This window comes from Ambystoma mexicanum, chromosome 7p (assembly GCF_040938575.1).
Source record: "Ambystoma mexicanum isolate Mex_15411 chromosome 7p, UKY_AmexF1_1, whole genome shotgun sequence".
NCBI classification, from domain to species: Eukaryota; Metazoa; Chordata; class Amphibia; order Caudata; family Ambystomatidae; genus Ambystoma; species Ambystoma mexicanum.
The window spans coordinates 601,589,780-601,614,099 of NC_090939.1; the positions used below are offsets into that span (position 1 = coordinate 601,589,780).

Consider the following 24,320-nt stretch of genomic DNA (forward strand, 5'->3'; position numbering starts at 1 on the left):
TGGTTCCCTCAACTCCCACTTACACCAGTGCACCTCAATGTGGAACCCTTTTGACATACAGGATCCCTCAGTGAGGGCCAGATAGCCACCCAAAGTCATTCTGAAGCACTGCTTCTCCTTTCAAACAGTTGGGAAGATCCTGCAAGGGTCCCCCTTGACATATGGGACCTGTGAGAAACCTAAGGGTATTCCCACTCCTTAGCCCCCTTGGATCCTCTGCGCAGGTGGCCAGGCAAAGGCCATCGCTATTGGATCCTGACCCCGGAGGCAGAGAAGCGAGGTAGGATCACCTGGGTTGAGGATCCTTGGGAACTGGGAGTGGGGTGCCCTTGGGCGAGACATGGTATACCCGTTCCCTAGTGACGACCAACCCAACCCTTCCCCAATCTTCATGGGTTACTGTAAGTCAGCTTGCCTTATTCCTTCACACATGACAATTGACAATACTGAAGCCCTGTGGAGCAGATCCAGCTCCAAAGGGAGCCGTGTGGAGAGGTCCTCCCTTTTCATGGTATTCGAAGTGCTCATTCCCATGTGTTCAGACGGTGACACAGGAGTGCATGAGGGGCATGAATTGAAACCCTAATGCGGAAAACAGATGTCCCACTACGCTATTCTTTGTGGAGAAGTGGAAGATACGAAAATAAACCATTTCACCCTTTCCAACATGGCCTCCAACAGGTATGTACATTGCTTTCTCTTTTAGTGGTCTAGCATTTAGGAAAATGGTTGCCATGACTCCACCTTTCATTCCTTTAAACAGCACAACAAGAATGGCAGCCTGGGCGTTGATACTAGATTGACTCTGTGCCTTGCAGCGTGTCAACCTGACTGTGTGTATTTCCTGCTATTCTTACTTCCATCCTGTCCCCTGCCATCTCCCTGCTTCATTTTTCCTCTCTTCCTTTTCCCTTTCCCTACTCTTTCTCAGTATCTAGCACTCTGCTAAAGTATCAGGCTGGAAACTACCCGTTTTCGCGTTCCAATTCATTGGATACGCATTTAGGCTTGTGCCTCCTCACATTGCTCTCTCCGCCATGTAAACTTTAACCTGCTGAAGCATTCCATACGCCTTACGTATCCAAAGGTATTTTGTTTCAGATAACTCTGTGTAACTGCCTTTCTAATTCCATTCATTGCGGACCTCCCGCGTTAGATGCAGAACTTTAATCTTTAGCTCTTCGAGGCTTTATTATTTCAAAACGCTTCAACACAACACGTGCATCAATCAAGCACCTTTCGCAAGAGGTGTTGGCACACTGCCGGGACTCCCCAAAGGGAAAAGCTGTAACACAGCCCAGCCAGAACTGCAGGACGATGGGAGGTGATGTCCCCGGTCTTGGACATTCATTTACCATGTGGGTGTACCGTCCCCAAGCACAGCGGCAGCTCCAGGGAGCCCCGGCAGAGTCCCCTTCGCTCCCTGAAGGGAAATTCTGTATCACAGCCTAGCCTGCGCTCCAGGATGGTTGGGGCTGATGTCCCTGGCCTGTCTCCCATGTGGTTTGACCACCCCCAAGCCCAGCAACGGTTTCAGGGAGCTCCGGCAGGGTCCCTGACCTTTCCCGGATGGAGAAGCTGTAATGCAGGCCAACCAGAGCTCCAGGAAAGTTGGGGGTAATGTCCCTAGCTTGGGCGGCTGTCTCCCATGTGGGTTGAATGTCCCCAAACCCAGCGCTGGTTCCAGGGAGGCCCGGGACATTCACCGTCCTTTCCCGGAGGGAGAAGCTGAAACGCAGGCCAGCCAGAGCACCAGGCAAGTCAGGGGTAATGTCCCTGGCCTTGGGCACCCATCTCCCATGTGGGTCTTTGCCGGGGATTGTGGGTAATAAATTCTGGGGCGATTAGCGCAAGTCAGACATCTGTGGATTCCCACGGGTGTCTTCTTTTCTGAAATGCATGGGGTTTCCTGTTTTCCTTGGTGGCTTTGACACCCTAGGCCCAAATCTGTAGGTTGTCTCCCCAATCTCTTTGGGGGTTACCAGTGGTTTAGCCTTTTCCCTTTGCACCCAGGTAGGTGCACCCACACATGTGAGGTACCGTTTTTGTTGGGACACCTGTGGGAACACGGCATGGTAGGACATGTGGTGTTCACTGCGTGTTTCGGTGGGTGGGCGGAGGGAAATGTCTGAAAATTGTGGTTTTCTTCGACAAATTTCAGACTTTGCTCAGGGTTGTGGGTATTACATTCTGGGGTGATTCACGCAAGTCAGACCTCTGTGGATTCCCACGAGTGTCCACTTTTCGAAAAAATGCATGGGGTTCCCTGTTTTCCTTGTTGGCTTCGACACCCAAGCCCCAAATGTGTAGGTTGTCCACAAGAGCAACAATTCTAAAAATCTGCTCTGCCGAAAGACTTGGGGTTACTAGTGGTTTAGCCTTTTCCATTTACGCCCAGGTAGGTGCATCCACACATGTGAGGTACCGTTTTTGTCGGGACACATGAGGGAATAGGGGAAGGTACAACATTTGTTGTGTTGGCGTGGTTTTCATAACGTTTTGACCCATTTGCTGCTGCCCTTTGTCACACAACCCTTTCATTTCCCAAATGTGACCTACATTTAGTCGCTGCTTTAGGCACTATACACTTTTATAACGTGCACAAGTCACCTACCCTTCAAAAGGTCTGCCTGTGCACTTTCAAAAAATGTATGCTTGCCCTTCCTCACCACATTTGTTTTCCTTATTTACACATGCTAAGTACGTCTGTTTAAGCCGTAAGCATAACACTCCTGTGTACCATGGCTCCGTTTTTGGCTTGTGGTATTGCTTGCTTTGTAAAACATTACAAAAAATGTGTGATTTCCTAACTGGAAGAGTCGGGGGAATGTAGTAGAGCATTGTTTTTCTCAAAATTCACAGAAGCCATTGCCAACCATGTTTCACCACATACCTTTTCTTTTCTGTCATTTTCACAATTTTTCCCCAAACTATGGAATTTTTCCCTACATAGTTGTTGCCTGTCCTGCGCAAATCACCTCTTCCTAAACTTGGGAATGTGTCTACTTTTCAGAAATATATGCCTTTCTATCCTGCCATCCAGCTTTCCTACCCTTTCCTTCCATTCCGTCCACGCATGTCCTATTGGAAAAAAAGGCCAAAATCGCCTACCTCTCGCAAAACGGTTGGTTACCATAACAAAATATGTTTTTTTTGGTTTCCACTCAACCTGTTCTTGAAGGCCTAGCAAATGAGGAATTCAGCACAGCAAACCATTTGTTCCTAGCACTTACAGGGAAATAACCACAGGCTTCTGTACATCATTTTATTGTCATTTTCTGAAAAAAACCAAAATGTTCTCCTTTTTTGGTTATTTTCTCTCTCCCCCATATAGCAAACTAGGATTCCTTGGTGGCGTTATGGCCGCCTACATGTGGGAATAAAAGGGGCCAAATTTGGCCGAGATATCTCATGTAACAAAAAAGTTACAAGGCATTGAATGGCGACATACTTAAATCCCCAAAAAAGGCCTTGGCCTTGGGGGGGGGGGGGGGTTTAGACCCATGGCAATTTAGGGGTTAATGAAGATTTCTGTTATGGAGTCTTAGTACTAGACTGAAATATTAGAGTTCCAGTCTGTTGTTGATCTGACAGTGTGCTTTTAGTCCCATCAGAGCAGAGTGCTTGTTATTCTTGGTTCAAAATGAATGAACGTGCAGGGGAGTCTGAAGTCTTTTGTAGAGGTGTAAGTTATGTATTGGTTGGACTAACCTAAAAGGGACACACCTCACTTGTGTCATGCTTTGCCATGATTTCTTTGCGCCTGCCATTTATTGCCACATGTTATTCTGGATCCAGGTCCTTGATGATCATCTGTGTTGTAGGATGTCTTAGGGTCACTTCCTTTAGGTGTGAAGTTGTCATATTGTTTCTGGGGGGCATTTGGCTCTGGGATGGCTGTCGGTTAAGATTGGTCTGGTATGATTTTATTGAGTCAGGGCTTTGATGGTGCCATTCTAGTCTGTTGTATGTAGCCTTGTGAATAGCGAGTAGGTGGTCTTCCTCTATGCGGAGATACGTAGGGGTCGTGTTCCAGAGCCTTATAGACACATTGAGAATGGAATGAAAATACATGTACTATCTCTAGATCTCCCTAGAACTAGTGCCAAGAAATGGGAACTAGGAACCCTGTAGTGAAGGTATGCCTGTACAGTTCAAACTCTCAAATGAGGGTCTGAAGAATCCTGTGTGCTGTGTTTATAAAACTAATTTCCCAAAAAGCTGTCTACATGAGTTACTATGCTTCTAACCTTATCTCTCTAAAGAGACCCAACCATATGACATACCAAATTGTTGCAACATGCCTGCAGCAACCTCCCAAACAAGCCGTGCTAGATAATGTTCTGTTGTGCTGAAGGGCAAAGAGTGTGGAAAGGTGCCTGCTCTGGTGCTTGGTGCACGCGACAACCCAGCCTCCCTCTGTGAGGTTAAGTCCATTTCAAGGGTTAGCTCAAACATAAAGGTAATTTTCTGTGATGGGTGTCTTTAAAAATGGCAGAAGCGTAAATACATTTTGCGGCAGAGGCGCAGTGTGAGTATATGTTGTCTGTGATGAAGTAAGCCACTTCCGGTTCATTTAAACTGGCAAAATGCATTGAAAAAAGTTGTTAAATAGACTATGCTATCACTCAGCTTCTGTGTCCAGGCTTGTGATTATGAATAACTGTAAATGATTGACTGCATGATGTTGGTTGATGTATTCATCGATTTGAGTGGCTTCCTGCAGTTCTATTTTCTCACCCCAAGAGACAGCATGCTGGGTGTAGTTGATGTGGGTATTGGGAAAACAGAGTATCAGTTGGCGCTGTACAGTTGTCCTTTGAAACCCAATGCAGGCAGTGCCATGTCTGGGTGATCCATGCGGTGTAACTCTGCAAGATAAAAAGCGACATCCCCCAAGAGAGTTATTTCAGGCAGGACAAAACATGACTTTGAAGCAGTACTTTCCCACCAGACCCCATGGAAACTGAATGTGCATGGGTCACATTATGTTATACAGTCTTTATAACAAACATTTTATGTATAGTGCACGTATAATGAACATTTTATAACGAAAAAGATAACAAAAATGTATGTTGGGGTTGGGGTAAAGGGTCACACAAAATACAACTAAAGATTGAGGGGAAGACTATACAAATGCCCCAGGATTCATCCCCCCTAGCAAGGGCTTGTGTGAACTTCAAGACTAAGGAATCCTGTTGCCTTTATGCTCTCCCCATAGGAACTGCGAGGAACATCATACCCAAATACATCTCAACTTATTTATTAACAAAATATCACAACACTCTGGGAGATAAAATAACAAACTACATAACTTTATTCAGATAGTAAATCTATTAAAAATATATTAAACAATCCATATAGACATTTCATATAACTCTAACACTTTAATATCAATATTTTCACCTCTAAAACTCGTAACACACTAACAAGCATACACAAAGTGCAAACATACTTATTTTGACACTTGCAATCCTTTCATACTCAAAATAGGCCTCACTCTCACTCAATCCAAAGTTATAAAGATTTTTGTCGAATGTATAACATCAGAGAGCTCACATATACTGAGTTTCTCTCACTTGCCAACTTGTGCCCTGATTGGATGAATCCTTGCACCTGAAGGGTCTCATTCAATAAATTACTTTTTGAATAGGTAGTTGTCTATTAATGGGACAACCAAAACACCCAACATGTTTCGTTCTAATAACACTGTAAGATATATAATAGAACTTCTTCAGGGGAAATTCGACAACCGGATTTCTTTTAATCTTCTTAAACTTTGTTTGGAAAAGTTGCTCTGTTATCCGCGGTATCTGGAGTACTTTCTACCAGTGTTCGGTGGAAAAGGCTTGTTTCAAAAAATCAAACAAACCACCGTTTGAATTGACCACCACACGTATGGGCGCAACTGCCTTAGTACAGCCACGCAGCACGGTTTGATGCTCCATATTTACTGGATCTCGCGACTGGTTTGGTCCCTTCTGTTTGCCAGTATTCGGCTCATACTTTATAAGCAGCTACTTCGTCGCTCTTCTAATGGTGGTTCAGTTGGCCTTGAAATCTCGTGTTGAGTCTCCTGTGTTCCCGTTTGTGGTGCTCCAATTGTCGAGTACCGTTGGGGTAAAGGGTAACATCATGCGGGGAAACGTTTTTTTTTTTTTTGTTTTGTCGTTATAACATTTTCGTTATCTGTGCATTCCTTATAAAATTATTCGTTATAAAGACATGTAACCAGGTCATATTGTACTTTTCTATGCACAAACTTATCATTTGTCACAGCTAAATGCAGGGCAGTGTGGAAATGGCGGTTTCTATGGGGGGTCATTACAAGTTTGCCGGTCCGGGAACTACAGTACCGTTAAGCCTGCTGGTACCGTAGTTCCCGGACCGGCAAACTACGAGTTCTGCCGCGGGTGCCATTACGGCTGCCAGGTCTGTTCTGGTGGCCGTACCGGCACCCGCGAGTAGAGCATGTCGGATGCACCAGCACCATTCTCAATGGTACCGGTACATCCAAACTCCCCATTCCTAGTGAACCTTATGGGGCTCAAATGGGAATGGTGAGTAATTCATTCCGGCGCCCGCAAATGGCCAATTACCGGGTCCGGCTGGGCCATAATGACCCAGTAATTGCCCATTCGTGGGTGCCGTAACAAATTGCAAGTTTAGCAGCAGCCTGCCGGTTTTACCGCCAAGGCTACTGCCAAACTTGTAATGAGGCCCTGTCACTTTAAATTTGCATTGTAGTACATGACTTTTCATTTCCCCACTGTATTCAATGTATTGCACAACTTAATTTTCCAGTATTGGATGACTTTTATTTTTCCCAAATGTATTTTCGTCTGTGTCCCCTGTACTGTGTGGGGGAGGGAGGTGGTTGTGGACCCAAGGCATGATCCCTCCAAGAACCAGTTCTACCTGTTGCTCAGCTGCAGCCTGGAACCCCTTTCAACTCTTCCTCCCACTCGCCCCACCCTATAATTTCTATCTCCCCTTTGTCTTGGCATGAAGCCTCTCTGAACCCCGCAAAACGAGTTCCAATTGTTGCGTCAATCATGGGGTAGCGGGCTCTGGAAAGCAGCTTGTCCCATACCATGGAATTATCCCAAGTCACCAAACTAGCTCCTGACTTCTTGCACCCTTCCTGGGAACCTCCTCCATTCCCCAGTCCTGCAATTAATCCTAACTGCCCTGCACTCTATAATTGCAATCGCACAGAATCTAGTTTCCCCATTGTGGGAATGGGTGGGCTCTAGAGGAACACTTGTCCTCCACCTTGTAATTACCTGAAAATGTGTGCCCATCTCCCCTCCCCTGGAAACCACAAACTTGTCCCTGACAACAACCAAACAAACCAGTTGCCTGGCCTCCCCTTCCCTAGAGACCACACAAAAACGTTTCCCTGCCAACCACATGTGTTCCTGGGTAGGAGTGACAGCCTTATATAAGACCTGTGGAGAGAGAACAGGGCTCTTTTTTTGGTTGCTGGCAGTGGTGTACTGATAAGGGTTGGGGGGGAGGCAGCAGAGCTCAGGAGGCCCCTTCCACAGGTACCCTTGTCTTCCCTCTGCATCCTTCCCCTACTTTCCTCCTCAACCTGCTCTATATTTCCACAAGTACGACTCCTGGCTGGTCTGCCCCCCGCTGTCTCTCCCTCTCCCTGTGTATCTGTGCCTGTCCCCCTCTCCCTGTGTCTCTGTGCCTGTCCGACTCTCCCTGTGTCTCTGTGCATGTCCTCCTGTCTCTGTCTCTTTCGCTCCCTTTGTGTCTCTCTCTGTGCCTGCCCCTCTCTCTCCTTTTCCCTCACTCTCTCTACCGCCCCTCTCCCACTCCCCCTCCAACCCTTTTTTCTCCCTTAGGGTCCCCTCTCCCCCCTTGCATCTAAGGGTACTCCCCAGGCCCGGGTTCCATGCCAGTTGGTCTACCTAGCTACCGAGCATCTAATTTATCCTGCTGGCAATTAATTTACTCCTGTCCGTCTGCGTACACAATGCACCCCTACTGGGTCTGTTGACTCCTTAGTCCAGAACTGTGGCTCTGAGTGGGGTCTCCCACAAGGCCTCCCTCATTTTGGCCTGCATCCCACTTCCACAGTGCCTGTTTCCCCATCTAAAAGGCTTTCATAATTTGCTCTTTCAGTAGAGAGTTGATCAACACCCAAACACATCTCTGGTAATTGAACCACTGCTTCACTTCCTGATGTACGTCAGCAGAAGTGTACAGGGGTATGTTCAACACAACTTTGGAAAAAAAACTATGATCCCTTGGCAATTTGCATACAGGCTTACATATGCAGACTGCGGGACAAAATGGAGTAAGAGCTTGCTGGAACTATAATTTTGTATTGTAGCTAAAACCAAACAATTAAGGAGAAGAAGGTTTGCATTCTTCAAGCGAACTCATTGTGACATGTATGCATCACTTACTTAAAGATGTGGCATATCAGTTCTCTCATAGCCTACTGTGAGATCTACAATTGTGGATGGAAGGTGGTAGCCTAAAAGGAATATTGAATTCGTTTTGGTAAATATAATGACTAGCTATCATGTTGCCAGTCACAAGAAGACTATCATGCACCATGTTAATACCACTTTCAAATCAATCTGCATTTACAGTCCGGATTTAATTTGCATCTTTGTGAATCTGAATTGTTCAAGGAGTCCAAGCTTTCTAGGACAACTTGCTTATCGTTTATTTTTTTATTTAAAGGTCTATTCTAGCTTCTTACCTACTGAAAGAAAAGCTGAACATCCTTGGAAAAGTGGGGTGTGTGCTAAGCTGTGCTGGCTCGATTGTGCTAACCATACATTCCCCAAAGTCGAACAGTGTCACATCCCATGTGGAACTGGAAGAAAAACTGACCGATCCAGGTACTGTACTTACTTCAATACTTTGAAATCCTTCTGCAACAGTGCTTAGTTACAATTGTGTTAGGTTTATTGTAGTTTTCTCTTTCACTATAATGTTGAATCTTACTGCTCAATGCGCTATTGTCCCCAGGTATTTCTATTGCTATTGTATATTACTCACTTGTAATGAAGATTACTGGTATGTAATACTGCCGTTATTTTCCTGTTCCTGCTCCTTATAGCAGTCCTAACGGTATGAGATGCACCCACTTCATTGACACTTTGACCAGTACCCTTTCCATAATGAATGGATTCATAATTGCCCCTGTGGGGTTCCCCCAGTCCATATAGTACTATGCCCAGCCATGTTTCTGGTGTTATTCTCTCAGTCCGCCACTGGTACGATTTCCCAAATGGCAAGTGTTAGGAAAGATTTCCCTAAGGTGCAATTTTCGCTCTATTTGTAAACCCCCCACCCCCAAACCTTTTGCTTTTGTTTGGAATACCTAACCTGACTTTTTCCATTGGTGCAAAACCTTCGGCTGCACTCCTCTGGGCTTTTGCTCATTTGTTATGGGGAAACTGACACATCCTTCAGGCTGTAAGTACTGGGAAACTGTTTCTCTTAGTCTTCGACTTTGTTGCCATTTCTTGATAGCTTTTTATCTATGTGCCAAGTACCTTACAGTACCCTGCATAGGAGTCCTTTTGTTTTATGGCCCTAACCAACCTCCAGGGATTTTTGGGTGTTTGTACAAGTGTGCCTAGGACGAACTGGTGGCAGTAGTTTACTTTTACAGTAACCACATAAGCCTCAAGGTCACTTGGTGTGCCTTTATAAATACATTAAAGTTAAAGTTACCGCGTTTGGCCCAAAACTGTGGCCAGTGCTGAAAATGGCTGTGCCACAAAGTCTTTTGTTCTGTCCTTTGGCCATTTTGTCCCTTTGCCTTCCCCCAGTTCGAGAGACCTGTTTATTCCTTATTTGGGCATGCAGCCTCCCGCGAAAACCACATCTTTCGCAGGCTCCTGAATGTCATGTGTGCTATTGCCCAGGAAGAGGGTTGGGACTGTCCGTCTGTTTTCCTGGGCCATCCAGTGAACTGACCAGCTCGAAACCATGGTATCGCACAGGAAGGCTGTTGTCACGAGTTGAGACTCTGGAAATCGCTAGCTTGTGGTTCTGGGCTCTCTCCAACCAAAACCCATTGTCCTAGCTTCTCTGGGTCGCAATTTATGCACCACGCCGCAAGCATTTGCGGTTCTTGCATCGGCCCGCTGTAGTGACCCTTGCTGAAAGTGCCTGCAGTTCTTGCCTAGCATGTCTTGAGCCGTGCTGCACCTGAACTATTCTTATTCCTCCTTCGAGAACTGAGTAAAGGCTACTGTCTCACCACGGACGATCGTTCCATCCCGCAGCTGCTGAGACCTGGAGTGTCCTGAAACTGCAGGGTTAACCGTGTCGAGCGAAGTGGGCTAGACTGCTAAAGTTTGGTCCGAAATTTGTCATGGGTAGGTGAGTACTTTCCTAATTTACCAGTGGCCCCCTGACACATCCATCCCTTTTTACGCACCAGTGTCCCTCAAAAGACACTCACCTTGGCTGGGATAGCCTGCGCTCCCCAGCTATTCCCAAACTCAGAAAGTCGCTCTATCTGCAAGGGTAGACTGTCTTCTAGGAATAGGAACTTATTGTTCATTGCTTCAAAGCCCCTTCCTGAGCAGCTACTGTCCCCTGAAGAGAACCCGCTTTTTCGTTTACGCACAACCACACGTTGTTAATGCACAACTGTACTTTGAGAGCTAGGCTCCTCACTTCGTAGGGCTGGACTACATAAATTAGGGATTTTTGATGAAGGACTGCCTAAACTGATAAGTGTTGATTTAACCCCTTTCTGTTAGTTTATGGTTATTCTCCAGCATGGGGTCTGGCATGGATTCACATGCTCATGAATATTCATGGGCATGGATTCACATGCTCATGAATATTCCCCGTCGTCAGGCTGGGAATCCTCGGTAAAGAAAAAATCAGTATCAGTTTCGTTTCTGATCTGTCTTTCGTAGTAGTAACCAATCACTGATCTCTGCGTCATACTGACCACAGCCAATGACTGCCCTCTACCTAAGCCCCGCCTCTGGCAGCCATCTTCAGATTTTTACCGCACGTTCAAGTGTTGGGATCCTAGCGCTATTGCTCTCGAGCGTTAGTGCTATTTTTTCACGTTTATTCTCAAAAAACTTCTATTTTTCGGTCAAAAGAGCCTCAAGCTCCACTGTTTCTTCATCCGTGTCGGATTCGTCTGCGCCCCTCAAGGGTGAAGATTTCGTCGAGCCACACTTTTGGAGGACTCCAGAAGTTTCTCAGGCCCATCTCGGACATGGCCCAGGAGAAGGGAAGCTCGACGCCCGGAAAGCTGTTCAGGGTCTGCCCTGGATGCCAGCTTCAGAATGTCTTTAAGGAGGACGAACACTCCCTTTGTCTTTACTGCCTACATGAGGACAAGACGCACGTGGAGAAGGACTGTGCGTTTTGCGGCAATATGTCGGAGCGGACCATGAAGGACCACCATCAACGTCTCGCCAACTGGCTGGAAGGGAAGAGCCCGTCAGGCGAGAAGAAGAAGTCCGAGCGGTCTTCTAAGACCTTTGAGGACGCCCCGGCGACGGGGGTCCAACACGAGACCAAGCACCGCGAGTCCGCTGGCACCGGGAGCGCCGAACGGTCGGGCTCTACGGGCGCCAGGCAGGGCGCATCCTCCCCGGCACCATCAACCACGAGCCAACGCTCTGGTTCGGGTAAGAGGAAGGCCGAGCACCCGGCGAAGCTCCTGGAGAGACCCCGGTCGAGCTCGAAGGCCCCATCGGAGGGGGAGCGAGGCAGTGACCCTCCCCCCAAGGAGAAGGCGGTGAGCGCACCTAAGGTGGTGAAAGCCTTAATCCATCCGGCCAAGGCCTCTATCGAGACAGTCGCGGCGGACCTGGCTCAGCCTGTGGAGGCTACACCAGTGGTGGCGACCTCGGGGCTCAGAGTCTCCCTGCCACCGCGGAGGGAGTCCTCTTTTATGCCCATCGACAGGACCCCCGTGAAACCTCCGACGGAGAAGAAAAAGGGGGGGCAGGGGGTCGTCGTGGATTCGGCCTCAACCTCTGAGGAAGAGCTGATCGAAGTCTTAAGCCACGGCGTTGGTGTGGAAGAAGACCAGCCCGTCGGGAGGGACCCCGACGTAGGAGACAACGATAACGTCGAGGGTGCCGACGGGGCCCCTGACCGCCCGTCGGACTCCCCTCAACCAGTGCCGCAAGACAACTCGGCGGCCATTTTGTTGGCCATACAGTCCTTATGCTCAGAGATAAGGACGAGACTGCCGTTACCACCAGCGGAGGAACCGCTCCCGACGGGGGACCCGGAGCCAGGCCCTTCTGGGAGCCCTCCCCCTAAGAGAAGAAGGATTCATCCTCCACCTCCTTTTCAGCCATCGCGCCCTGTTCAGCCCTCCTCCCCGTCCACGACTCGTGGGGATGATACGGGGACTGACACGGCTGCGACGGGTACGGACGACGAGGTTTACGACGAGGATCTGCCGTCGTCACCTCCCACCCGGGCTTCCCCGCCCGACGAGATTGGATCGTTTCACTCCATGATCGCCAGGGCATCCGAGCTTTTCCAGCTCTGCCCGGAAGAGAAGAAGAAGGAAGGTTTCCTTTATCAACGGCGCGAGGCCAAGAGGAAGACGGTCCTCTCCGTACCTCTACTGGACGATATTTGGGATGAGGGCCTCGACCTCCTCAAGAACCCATCCACGACGCCGGCTAGAAGGGATCGGTACGAGAAGAAGTACCGGGTCCCGGACGCGGCCTCCTTGTGCCTTCGGGCACAGCCGACCCCGGACTCGGTCGTCTCCGCGGCGGCCAGGAAGAAAGTGGGGGGGCGCGCCTCTACGTCGACCTCACCGCCGGACGGCGAGGGAAAGAAATTGGATACGATGGGACGCAGAGTCATCTCGTCTGCAGCGACGACGATTAAGGCGGCCAACGCCTTGGCTATCGTAGCCCGCTACGACAGGGAGTTGTGGTACAAACTGGCCCCCCTGCTGGACTTCCTACCGGACGACAAGAGAGCGGATGCCCTAGAGATCTTGCAGGAAGGAGAGGTGGCGTCGGACCACGCCATTACGATTGCGACGGACATCGCTGACACTGGATTTCGCCAGTTGGGCAACGGCGTGTGCCTTAGGCGGCGTGGATGGCTCAAGGCTACTGACTTCCGTCAGGACGTGCAGACCAGAGTCTTGGACATGCCGTTCGACGGAAACAACCTGTTTGGGAAAACAGTGGACGATTCCCTTCAAGCCATCAAGGCAGACACGGAGACGGCCCGGGCTCTTGGGGTTCTCCAGCAACGGTGGCCGGCCTTTCGGAGTGGCGGAGGCAAACAGGGTGCCTCCAAAGGTTCCGGCGGCGGATTTTCCACCTACCGTCAAGCGGCCCGTTCGTCATCGCAGGAAGCTTACAGGGGACGAGGCAAGTCAGGCGGACCCCGCCGTCGTCGCCAAGGAGGACAAGGCGGCAAAGCAGGACTGAACCGGCCGTGGGGTCGGGCCCCCACCGAAGCACCCCGGTGGGAGGCCGGCTGGCAAGCTTCGTCAGCGTGTGGGAGTCCATCTCCACCGACCGTTGGGTGCTGGACGCCCTAGCCCAGGGTCACGCGCTCGAGTTTCTAAAGAGGTGCCCGCGCGTCCCCCCTGTGGCCAGGAAAGAACATCACGTCCCTCAACTTCTCTTGGAGGTAAAGGCGATGCTCAAGAAGGGCGCCATCGAGCTCGTCCCAAAGAGGCTTCAGGGCTCCGGAGTTTACTCAAGATACTTCCTCGTGAAGAAGAAGATGGGAGGATGGCGTCCCATCCTGGACCTACGACGACTGAACAAATTCATCAAGGCACAGAAGTTCCGGAAGGTCACCCTCCAACACGTCCTGGGTCAGCTGGAGGAGGGCGATTTCCTGTCGTCGTTGGATTTGGAGGATGCCTACTTCCATATTCCCATCCTAAAGGGACACCGAAAGTTTCTCAGGTTCGTGGTCCAAGGGCGTCACTATCAGTTCAGAGCCCTTCCCTTCGGACTGAGGTCGGCACCCAGGGTGTTCACCAAGTGCCTCGCACCGGTGGCGGCGCAGCTGCGCCGAGAGGGGATCCACGTCTACCCCTACCTGGACGACTGGCTCATCCGAGCGAAGACTAAGGAGCTCGCCGTGGAGCACACGGCAAGGACCGTCCAACTTCTCACGGACCTGGGATTCTCCATAAACTACGCCAAGTCCCACCTGGTGCCCGTGCAAGACGCACTGTTTCTGGGAGCGAAGCTCGACACAGTTTCGCTTCTGGCCTCTCCGTCGGAGGAAAGGACGAGGGCCATCTTGGGCAAAGTGCAGCGGATGCTGGTTGCGGACGCGGCCAGAGTGAGGTCCATCAAGTCCCTCCTTGGAATGATGTCTTCTTGCATTTACCTCATCCGCCTGTGCAGGTTCCGGATGCGCCCGTTGCAGGAGTTCCTGGACGCGCGCTGGATCCAGACGACGGGCAGCTTCGAGGAGAGGATCACACTCAATGAGAGTTTTCCGACGAGCGATCCGGTGGTGAGGCACCCGCGCGCATCTGACGGCGGGCATGGACTTCCAGACCCCGGCCACCAGGAGACAGTGACCACGGATGCCTCCCTGGAAGGGTGGGGAGCGCACACCGAAAATCTGCACGCGAGAGGCCTTTGGTTCCCCACGGAGAAGTCCCTCCATATCAACGTCCTGGAGCTCCGTGCAGTGTTTTGGGCCCTCAGGTCCTTTCTTCCGTCCCTCAAGGGCAAGGTGGTGAGGATCTTCACCGACAACACCACCACCATGTTCTACATCAGGAAACAGGGCGGAACTAGGTCCCCAGCCCTGTCCAGGGAGGCGCAGGATCTGTGGCATTGGGCCGTCGCCCAAGGGATGTTTCTGGTGCCATTTCATCTGGCAGGGATAAAAAACACCATCGCCGACTCACTCAGCAGGGAGCTGCGCTCGTGCCACGAGTGGGAACTACGACAGGATCTAGTGGACCGCCTCTTCTGACGGTGGGGCACACCCCAGATCGATCTGTTCGCGACGGCGACGAACTCCAAGTGCCGGAGGTTCGCCAGCAGGTTTCCCCAGCCGAGGAGCATGGGCGATGCTTTCTCGTTCCCCTGGGAGGGCCTGTTTCTATACGCGTTCCCTCCATTGCCATTGCTGATTCGGCTCATCAACCAGCTCAAGAGGTCACGGTGCAGGATGATCCTCGTCGCACCTGCGTGGCCGAGGCAGATATGGTTCCCGGACCTTCTGGACTTGTCAGCGTCCCCGTCAATCAAGCTGCCAGTGGACGCGGATCTTCTCTCCAGGGAAGGAGGTGCCATCCTCCATCACGACCCGAAGTCGCTGAACTTGCAGGCCTGGCTCCTGCAGCGTTAGAGTTTGGAGGATACGACATACCGGCCGACTGCAGAGAGGTTCTTGCAAAGGCCAGGGCGTCCTCAACTCTTAAATGCTACGGACACAAATGGAAGAGGTTCTCTGTCTGGTGCCACGCACAGAAGATTAACCCTCTACGGATTACGGCTCCCCAAGTACTGCCGTACCTACTGACGCTGGCCAAAGCCGGACTGGCGCACGCGTCCATCAAGATTCATCTTGCTGCGATCTCCCGATACACCAGAACCACGGGGCGGACGTCTTTGTGGTCTCATCGTCTGGTGAAAGAGTTCATGAAGGGACTGTTCAGATTGTTCCCGCCGGTGAAGGCTCCGGCCCCGGCGTGGGAGCTCAACGTGGTGCTGACCAAGCTCATGGGACCTCCTTTCGAGCCTCTGCACTCGGCTCCGTTGAAGTTCTTGTCGTGGAAAACAGCGTTTCTTGTGGCCATCACCTCCGCACGACGGGTGGGAGAGATCCAGGCCCTTTCCTGCAAGGCCCCGTACTTGACTTTTCACGACACGAGGGTAGTGCTCAGGACGCACCCCTCCTTCATGCCCAAGGTGCCGTCGCACTTCCACCTCAACGAACCCTTGGTGTTGCCTGTTTTCTTCCCGTCGCCTTCGTCGCCGGCTGAAAGGACTTTGCACTCGCTGGATGTGGCTAGAGCGCTGAAGTTCTACGTGGACCGCACGAAGTATTTTCGGAAGACGTCACAACTCTTTGTGAACTTTGGACCTGTCAATCAGGGGAAGGCTCTCTCGAAGGCTTCCATTTCCAGATGGCTCTCCGGCTGTATCATGTACTGTCATCGGTTGGCAAACCGACCGCTGCCTGGCCGCCCGAGAGCCCATTCCACCAGAGCGATCGCAGCTACCACAGCGTTCCTATCTGGTGTGCCCTTGCTGGACATCTGCAGGGCTGCTATGTGGAGGTCGACGCACACCTTCACGAAATTCTACTGCGTCGATCAGGATTCCAGGGAGGAGTCCAGGGTCGGCCAAGCAGTGCTGCGCAACCTGTTCGCCTAAGGTGAGCCTGGTGAGGAGGTAAGAATTGCTTAATATTGAGTTTGATGTAATGCTTAATGTTGAGCCTTTGCCACCTCCCGTGGTTGTGCATGTTTGTACTGCTATGTATTCTTTATTCATGAGCATGTGAATCCATACCAGACGCCATGCTGGAGAAGGAACAAGTTACTTACCTGTAACTGTTGTTCTCCAGCATGGGTCTGGCATGGATTCACATGCGACCCTCCCGCCTACCCCTCTGCGGCTCTTCACTTGGTCATACTGCCACTTCACGTGCTACCAAATCTGAAGATGGCTGTCAGAGGCGGGGCTTAGGTAGAGGGCAGTCATTGGCTGTGGTCAGTATGACGCAGAGATCAGTGATTGGTTACTACTACGAAAGACAGATCAGAAACGAAACTGATACTGATTTTTTCTTTACCGAGGATTCCCAGCCTAACGACGGGGAATATTCATGAGCATGTGAATCCATGCCCATGAATATTCATGAGCATGTGAATCCATGCCAGACCCATGCTGGAGAACAACAGTTACAGGTAAGTAACTTGTTCCTTCTCTCCCCCCATCATTAGCCTTTGGCTAATCGCATTATTGTATATATGTTAGAAAGTGAATAAGCGGGTGTGGTAACTGTTTTATTGATAACTGTGGTTTAATCGTGTTGTTGTTATACAGGCCTATAATAAATGTATTTTTGATATACATCTGTCTATGGGTACTCTGTTGAGTTTTAATGTGTGTGCTCATTGTGGGCTTCTGATCACCATTACCCCTCCTGAGACTTAGGGGCCGATTCATGGAACAAACGTGCGCCGAAAATCTACGCGCAAGCAGGCGCAAGCAGGCGCAAGCAGGTGCAAGCGGAAAAAAAGAGGCGCACGCGCACGCGTGCGATTCATGGAAGTCCCTGCGCGTGTCTTCCTCGGGATGTGCGCCAAACCTGTGAATGGCGCACACGTCACTGCAACATCGTGAAAGGCGTGCGCGACGCGCACAGTGAAAGCGCACAACCGCAGCGCACACACCAGAAAGTGGGCGGGACATGGGGCGTAACGCGCGGAATGGGGAACAACACGCGAAAATAAGGGCGTAACTGGGGATGTACTGCAGGGAAGCAGACGGAACGCCCACACGCACTCGAACCACACGTATTCATGGAATCGAATAGGGCAAAGCCACGCACAGCCAAAGACACGCACAAGCTGAAACACGGCCGCCACACGAAGGCAGGCGGTAGAGTCCCAGCGCATCAAAAAAGTGGCGCGCGGGAAGTTAAATACGCGATTGAGCGGGTACGTGGATTTCAGGGGTGCGCGAGAAATTCTACACGCGATTGGCCTGGGTACGTGTATTACAGGGGTGCGCGAGAAAATCTTCACGCGATTGGCCTGGGTACGTGGATTTCAGGGGTGCGCGAGAAAATCTACACACGATTGGCCTGGGTACGTGTATTACAGGGGTGCGCGAGAAAATCTACACGCGATTGGCCTGGGTACGTGTATTTCAGGGGTGCGCGAGAAAATCTACACGCGATTGGCCTGGGTACGTGTATTACAGGGGTGCGCGAGAAAATCTACACACGATTGGCCTGGGTACGTGGATTTCAGGGGTGCGCGAGAAATGCTACACGCGATTGGCCTGGGTACGTGGATTTCAGGGGTGCGTGAGAAATGCTACACGCGATTGGCCTGGGTACGTGGATTTCAGGGGTGCGCGAGAAAATCTACACGCGATTGGCCTGGGTACGTGTATTACAGGGGTGCGCGAGAAATCCTACACGCGATTGGGCCTGTGCGAGTGGGGCAGTGTATTACGTGGGTGTGCGGGAAGTTGAAGAGGTGAATTGCCAGTGTGGGTCCTCCCAGGTCTCCCCTCTACCCCCTCCACGACCTCTACAGGCAAGCCACACCACAGGGGACTACCCTGCACCCCTGGTCATGTCCCGCAGGCAGCCCATCCACCATGGGCATGCCCCCCAGCCAAGCCACATGTCCCCTTGCACCCCCACCCCCCAGCACTGTGGGGCACCTGCCAGCAGGCCCCCACCCATGTCTCCCACCACCCCCACCCCTCCAGTCACCAGGGGCAGCCTCCACCAGGCCCCCACCCATGTCTCCCACCACCCCCACCCCTCCAGTCACCAGGGGCAGCCTCCACCAGGCCCCCACCCATGTCTCCCACCACCCCCACCCCTCCAGTCACCAGGGGCAGCCTCCACCAGGCCCCCACCCATGTCTCCCACCACCCCCACCCCTCCAGTCACCAGGGGCAGCCTCCACCAGGCCCCCACCCATGTCTCCCACCACCCCCACCCCTCCAGTCACCAGGGGCAGCCTCCACCAGGCCCCCAACCATGTCTCCCACCACCCCCACCCCTCCAGTCACCAGGGGCAGCCTCCACCAGGCCCCCACCCATGTCTCCCACCACCCCCACCCCATGTCTCCCACCACCCCCACCCCTCCAGTCACCAGGGGCAGCCTCCACCAGGCCCCCAACCATGTCCCCCTGTGCCCCCACCCCCCAGCACTGTGGGGCACCTGCCAGCAGGCCCCCAACCATGTCCCCTTGCAACCCCACCCCCCAGCAGGCCCCCACTCATGTCCCCTTGCACCCCCACCCCCCAGCACTGTGGGGCACCTGCCAGCAGGCCCCCAACCATGTCTCCCACCACCCCCACCCCTCCAGTCACCAGGGGCAGCCTCCACCAGGCCCCCACCCATGTCTCCCACCACCCCCACCCCTCCAGTCACCAGGGGCAGCCTCCACCAGGCCCTCACCCATGTCTCCCACCACCCCCACCCCTCCAGTCACCAGGGGCAGCCTCCACCAGGCCCCCAACCATGTCTCCCACCACCCCCACCCCCCAGCAGGCCCCCACTCATGTCCCCCTGCACCCCCACCCCCCAGCACTGTGGGGCACCTGCCAGCAGGCCCCCAACCATGTCTCCCACCACCCCCACCCCTCCAGTCACCAGGGGCAGCCTCCACCAGGCCCCCACCCATGTCTCCCACCACCCCCACCCCTCCAGTCACCAGGGGCAGCCTCCACCAGGCCCCCACCCATGTCTCCCACCACCCCCACCCCTCCAGTCACCAGGGGCAGCCTCCACCAGGCCCCCACCCATGTCTCCCACCACCCCCACCCCCCAGCAGGCCCCCACTCATGTCCCCTTGCACCCCCACCCCCCAGCACTGTGGGGCACCTGCCAGCAGGCCCCCAACCATGTCCCACTCATGTCCCCTTGCACCCCCACCCCCCAGCACTGTGGGGCACCTGCCACCAGGCCCCCAACCATGTCCCCCTGCACCCCCACCCCCCAGCACTGTGGGGCACCTGCCAGCAGGCCCCCAACCATGTCCCCTTGCACCCCCACCCCCCAGCAGGCCCCCACTCATGTCCCCTTGCACCCCCACCCCCCAGCACTGTGGGGCACCTGCCAGCAGGCCCCCAACCATGTCCCACTCATGTCCCCTTGCACCCCCACCCCCCAGCACTGTGGGGCACCTGCCACCAGGCCCCCAACCATGTCCCCCTGCACCCCCACCCCCCAGCACTGTGGGGCACCTGCCAGCAGGCCCCCAACCATGTCCCCCTGCACCCCCACCCCCCAGCACTGTGGGGCACCTGCCAGCAGGCCCCCACCCATGTCTCCCACCACCCCCACCCCTCCAGTCACCAGGGGCAGCCTCCACCAGGCCCCCACCCATGTCTCCCACCACCCCCACCCCTCCAGTCACCAGGGGCAGCCTCCACCAGGCCCCCAACCATGTCTCCCACCACCCCCACCCCCCAGCAGGCCCCCACTCATGTCCCCTTGCACCCCCACCCCCCAGCACTGTGGGGCACCTGCCAGCAGGCCCCCACCCATGTCTCCCACCACCCCCACCCCTCCAGTCACCAGGGGCAGCCTCCAGCAGGCCCCCACCCATGTCTCCCACCACCCCCACCCCTCCAGTCACCAGGGGCAGCCTCCACCAGGCCCCCAACCATGTCTCCCACCACCCCCACCCCCCAGCAGGCCCCCACTCATGTCCCCCTGCACCCCCACCCCCCAGCACTGTGGGGCACCTGCCAGCAGGCCCCCAACCATGTCTCCCACCACCCCCACCCCTCCAGTCACCAGGGGCAGCCTCCACCAGGCCCCCACCCATGTCTCCCACCACCCCCACCCCTCCAGTCACCAGGGGCAGCCTCCACCAGGCCCCCACCCATGTCTCCCACCACCCCCACCCCTCCAGTCACCAGGGGCAGCCTCCACCAGGCCCCCAACCATGTCCCCCTGTGCCCCCACCCCCCAGCACTGTGGGGCACCTGCCAGCAGGCCCCCAACCATGTCCCCTTGCACCCCCACCCCCCAGCAGGCCCCCACTCATGTCCCCTTGCACCCCCACCCCCCAGCACTGTGGGGCACTTGCCAGCAGGCCCCCAACCATGTCTCCCACCACCCCACCCCTCCAGTCACCAGGGGCAGCCTCCACCAGGCCCCCACCCATGTCTCCCACCACCCCCACCCCTCCAGTCACCAGGGGCAGCCTCCACCAGGCCCCCACCCATGTCTCCCACCACCCCCACCCCTCCAGTCACCAGGGGCAGCCTCCACCAGGCCCCCACCCATGTCTCCCACCACCCCCACCCCTCCAGTCACCAGGGGCAGCCTCCACCAGGCCCCCACCCATGTCTCCCACCACCCCCACCCCTCCAGTCACCAGGGGCAGCCTCCACCAGGCCCCCAACCATGTCTCCCACCCCCCCCACCCCTCCAGTCACCAGGGGCAGCCTCCACCAGGCCCCCAACCATGTCTCCCACCACCCCCAACCCCCAGCAGGCCCCCACTCATGTCCCCTTGCACCCCCACCCCCCAGCACTGTGGGGCACCTGCCAGCAGGCCCCCAACCATGTCCCACTCATGTCCCCTTGCACCCCCACCCCCCAGCACTGTGGGGCACCTGCCACCAGGCCCCCAACCATGTCCCCCTGCACCCCCACCCCCCAGCACTGTGGGGCACCTGCCAGCAGGCCCCCAACCATGTCCCCTTGCACCCCCACCCCCCAGCAGGCCCCCACTCATGTCCCCTTGCACCCCCACCCCCCAGCACTGTGGGGCACCTGCCAGCAGGCCCCCAACCATGTCCCACTCATGTCCCCTTGCACCCCCACCCCCCAGCACTGTGGGGCACCTGCCACCAGGCCCCCAACCATGTCTCCCACCACCCCCACCCCCCAGCAGGCCCCCACTCATGTCCCCCTGCACCCCCACCCCCCAGCACTGTGGGGCACCTGCCAGCAGGCCCCCAACCATGTCCCCTTGCACCCCCACCCCCCAGCAGGCCCCCACTCATGTCCCCTTGCACCCCCACCCCCCAGCACTGTGGGGCACCTGCCAGCAGGCCCCCAACCATGTCCCACTCATGTCCCCTTGCACCCCCACCCCCCAGCACTGTGGGGCACCTGCCACCAGGCCCCCAACCATGTCTCCCACCACCCCCACCCCCCAGCAGGCCCACACTCATGTCCCCCTGCCCCTAGGTCCTGACGAAACACAATCATGGCAGTAATGGGCAGCATACCCAGCACAAACACCCAGGCAAGGATTGCATCCACCCACATAATAGATGCAATTAGCAATTACATGATACAACCCCAATGGCAAGTATGTAAATGAACACATGTCCCTCACACACACATACACAATGGGTGCAAGTGAATGTCAAAACCCATATCATGACATGCATGAAACCAATGAGAAAATACCACAAATGTAAGTAATAAATATATGTATTAAAGATGAAAATGAAGTAAAGAAATAAAACACACAACAATGGGGATGACAAAACAAATGGTCCATGTCCGAGAACAAATAGAAAAAATCAAAAAACAAAGGAATCCAAAAAATAATGTAGTCCAAAGCAAAATAATGGGGGGAAAAATAAGGAAAAACCATTGCCTCATGGTGAACACAAATATAAATCCAACAAATGTTTTCCAAACATCAAACTATGTACAAGAATATCCCAGGGTCCATGAGCCCAACACCATAAATTAAACCTACTACTACTAACTAATAATAAAAATATATACAGAAAAGTGGCCATTGTCCGAGCGGTCCAAAAAAAACTTAAAAAATAAAGGAAACCTAACACTAACTAACTAAAGAACTATATACAATGGCAGCGGGCAAGTCCTGCGGCTCACTCTGTGATGTTGCCGGCCAGGGCATCCTCGAACTCCATGTCGATGTCCCGGAGGCGGGACTCTGTCCTGGCCCCGAGGTCTCGCAGGGACAACCCCGTGTCCACCTCAAACTCCCTGCGAGCTTCCTCGAGGCACTCAGCCCGCCTCAACGCCCGACGCATGGAGAACTCCGCCCTGACCATGGTGAGCCGCTCCTCTTCCGCCCGCTGCCGCTCCGCACCTATCCGCTGGACCAACTGTTCCCACACGGAAGACACTGCCATCCCAGGGTTCCCCTGCCCTCCGGCCGATGCCTGCCCCTCTGATCTTGATGGCCCCGAGCCATGATGCCTCCCACGTCGAGCCTGCTGCTGCCTCCGACGCCACTGCCTCTGCCAGCACGACGGCATCCAGGCTGATGGAATCCACCGATGCCGTCGTGCACGTGCCCTGCCAGATGATGCCGGCACATCCTCCATCTGCAGGGGGACAGTTGCTGGTGTGTCCACCCCTGCTGGACCTTCGACTCCCGACTGTGGCAGGGATGGGGTCCCCACCGAGCTGGCTGCGTTGTTCGGGGCAGGTCCACAGGGGGCCCTGGTGGCATCTGGGCCGGAAGACGGCATGGAGCACGACTGGCGCATAGCCTCCACAGAGGAGGAGAGGGTCGCCAGAAGGCCACACACATGTAGGAAACCCCCGACCATGGCGGCTCCCAAATGGTTCACGTACGCACGGTGCTCTTCGTGATGATGTGCATGCTCCTCCCGGGACGCATGCACCTCATCACGAATGCCAGCCGTGCGCAACGCGACACCAATCAGGACCCTCTCCACACGGCCAGGGGTCCCCTCGTCCGCAGGTAGAGGAGTGTCAGATGACATGGACATCTCCCCTACCTGCGGACGGGCCTGGGATGGGGCATCCCTGCTGGTGCATGGTGGTGCAGTCATAGTGTCAGGGACAGTGACATGCACAGGCACCTCCACGGCGACCTGTGCTGCCTCCTGCCCCTGGCCCTGGACTGCACCACTTGCACCAGCGGGGATGCCCCCACCAGGCCCCATGTGTGGCTCAGTAGCGGCCTCCTCCCCCTCTGTGGAAACCACCAACCTGGATGTCTCCACGCCGTCTTCCGCCGGTGCAAGCCCCTGTGGGGGCTCACCCACCCCTTCCACTGCAGCCGTGGTGGCATCCCCGCCGCTCTGCTCCACAGCGCCTTCTCCGCCCTCTTCTTCACTTGCCACTGTGTAGAGGGAGACATAGAACACAAGCATCAGGGTACTGTACAATGGTCCCCTAGACAGGAAGCAACAGCAGATGAGTGGCACTGTCATACATCACTTCCATCATGTCCCGCCACAACACATGGGTCAGTGCAGGCAAAACACATACAGTAACAGGCATGGCGCATGCCATGGACATTGGCATACATGACCAAGGGACTCATGATTCATACAATGTTGGTTTTAGACTCACATGCATCATGGGTCTTGCCATCACATGCACACACCTCACCGTAGTTCCATCCATCTGGCCTCGTACACCACAGACGCAGTGGATACAAGGATGACTAGGCTGCATCAGTGAATCTGAACATTGTCACAGACATGTGTTATGCATCCATGGCAGTTACAAGTCACAGACACGCAGTTCAGACACACACACATGGGCACCATACGTGTACATGGGACCAGCACCCATCCATCACCCCCACCCATGTCCAGGAACAGAGACTGCCATGCTTCCATGTGTCCATTCCGCACAGAGCCCCCCATGTTGCAA

General features: G+C 54.1%; 1 protein-coding gene across 2 annotated transcripts in view; it reads left to right on the forward strand.

Annotated features, from left to right (window-relative positions):
* The window catches only part of NIPA1 (NIPA magnesium transporter 1), a 359,202-nt gene that overhangs the window by 203,959 nt on the left and 130,923 nt on the right, over window positions 1–24,320 (forward strand). For both annotated transcript variants that reach the window (XM_069636609.1, XM_069636608.1), the window contains exon 4: window positions 8,710–8,870. In XM_069636609.1, the coding sequence (XP_069492710.1) occupies window positions 8,710–8,870 (161 nt within the window). The remainder of the gene's footprint in view (window positions 1–8,709; window positions 8,871–24,320) is intronic.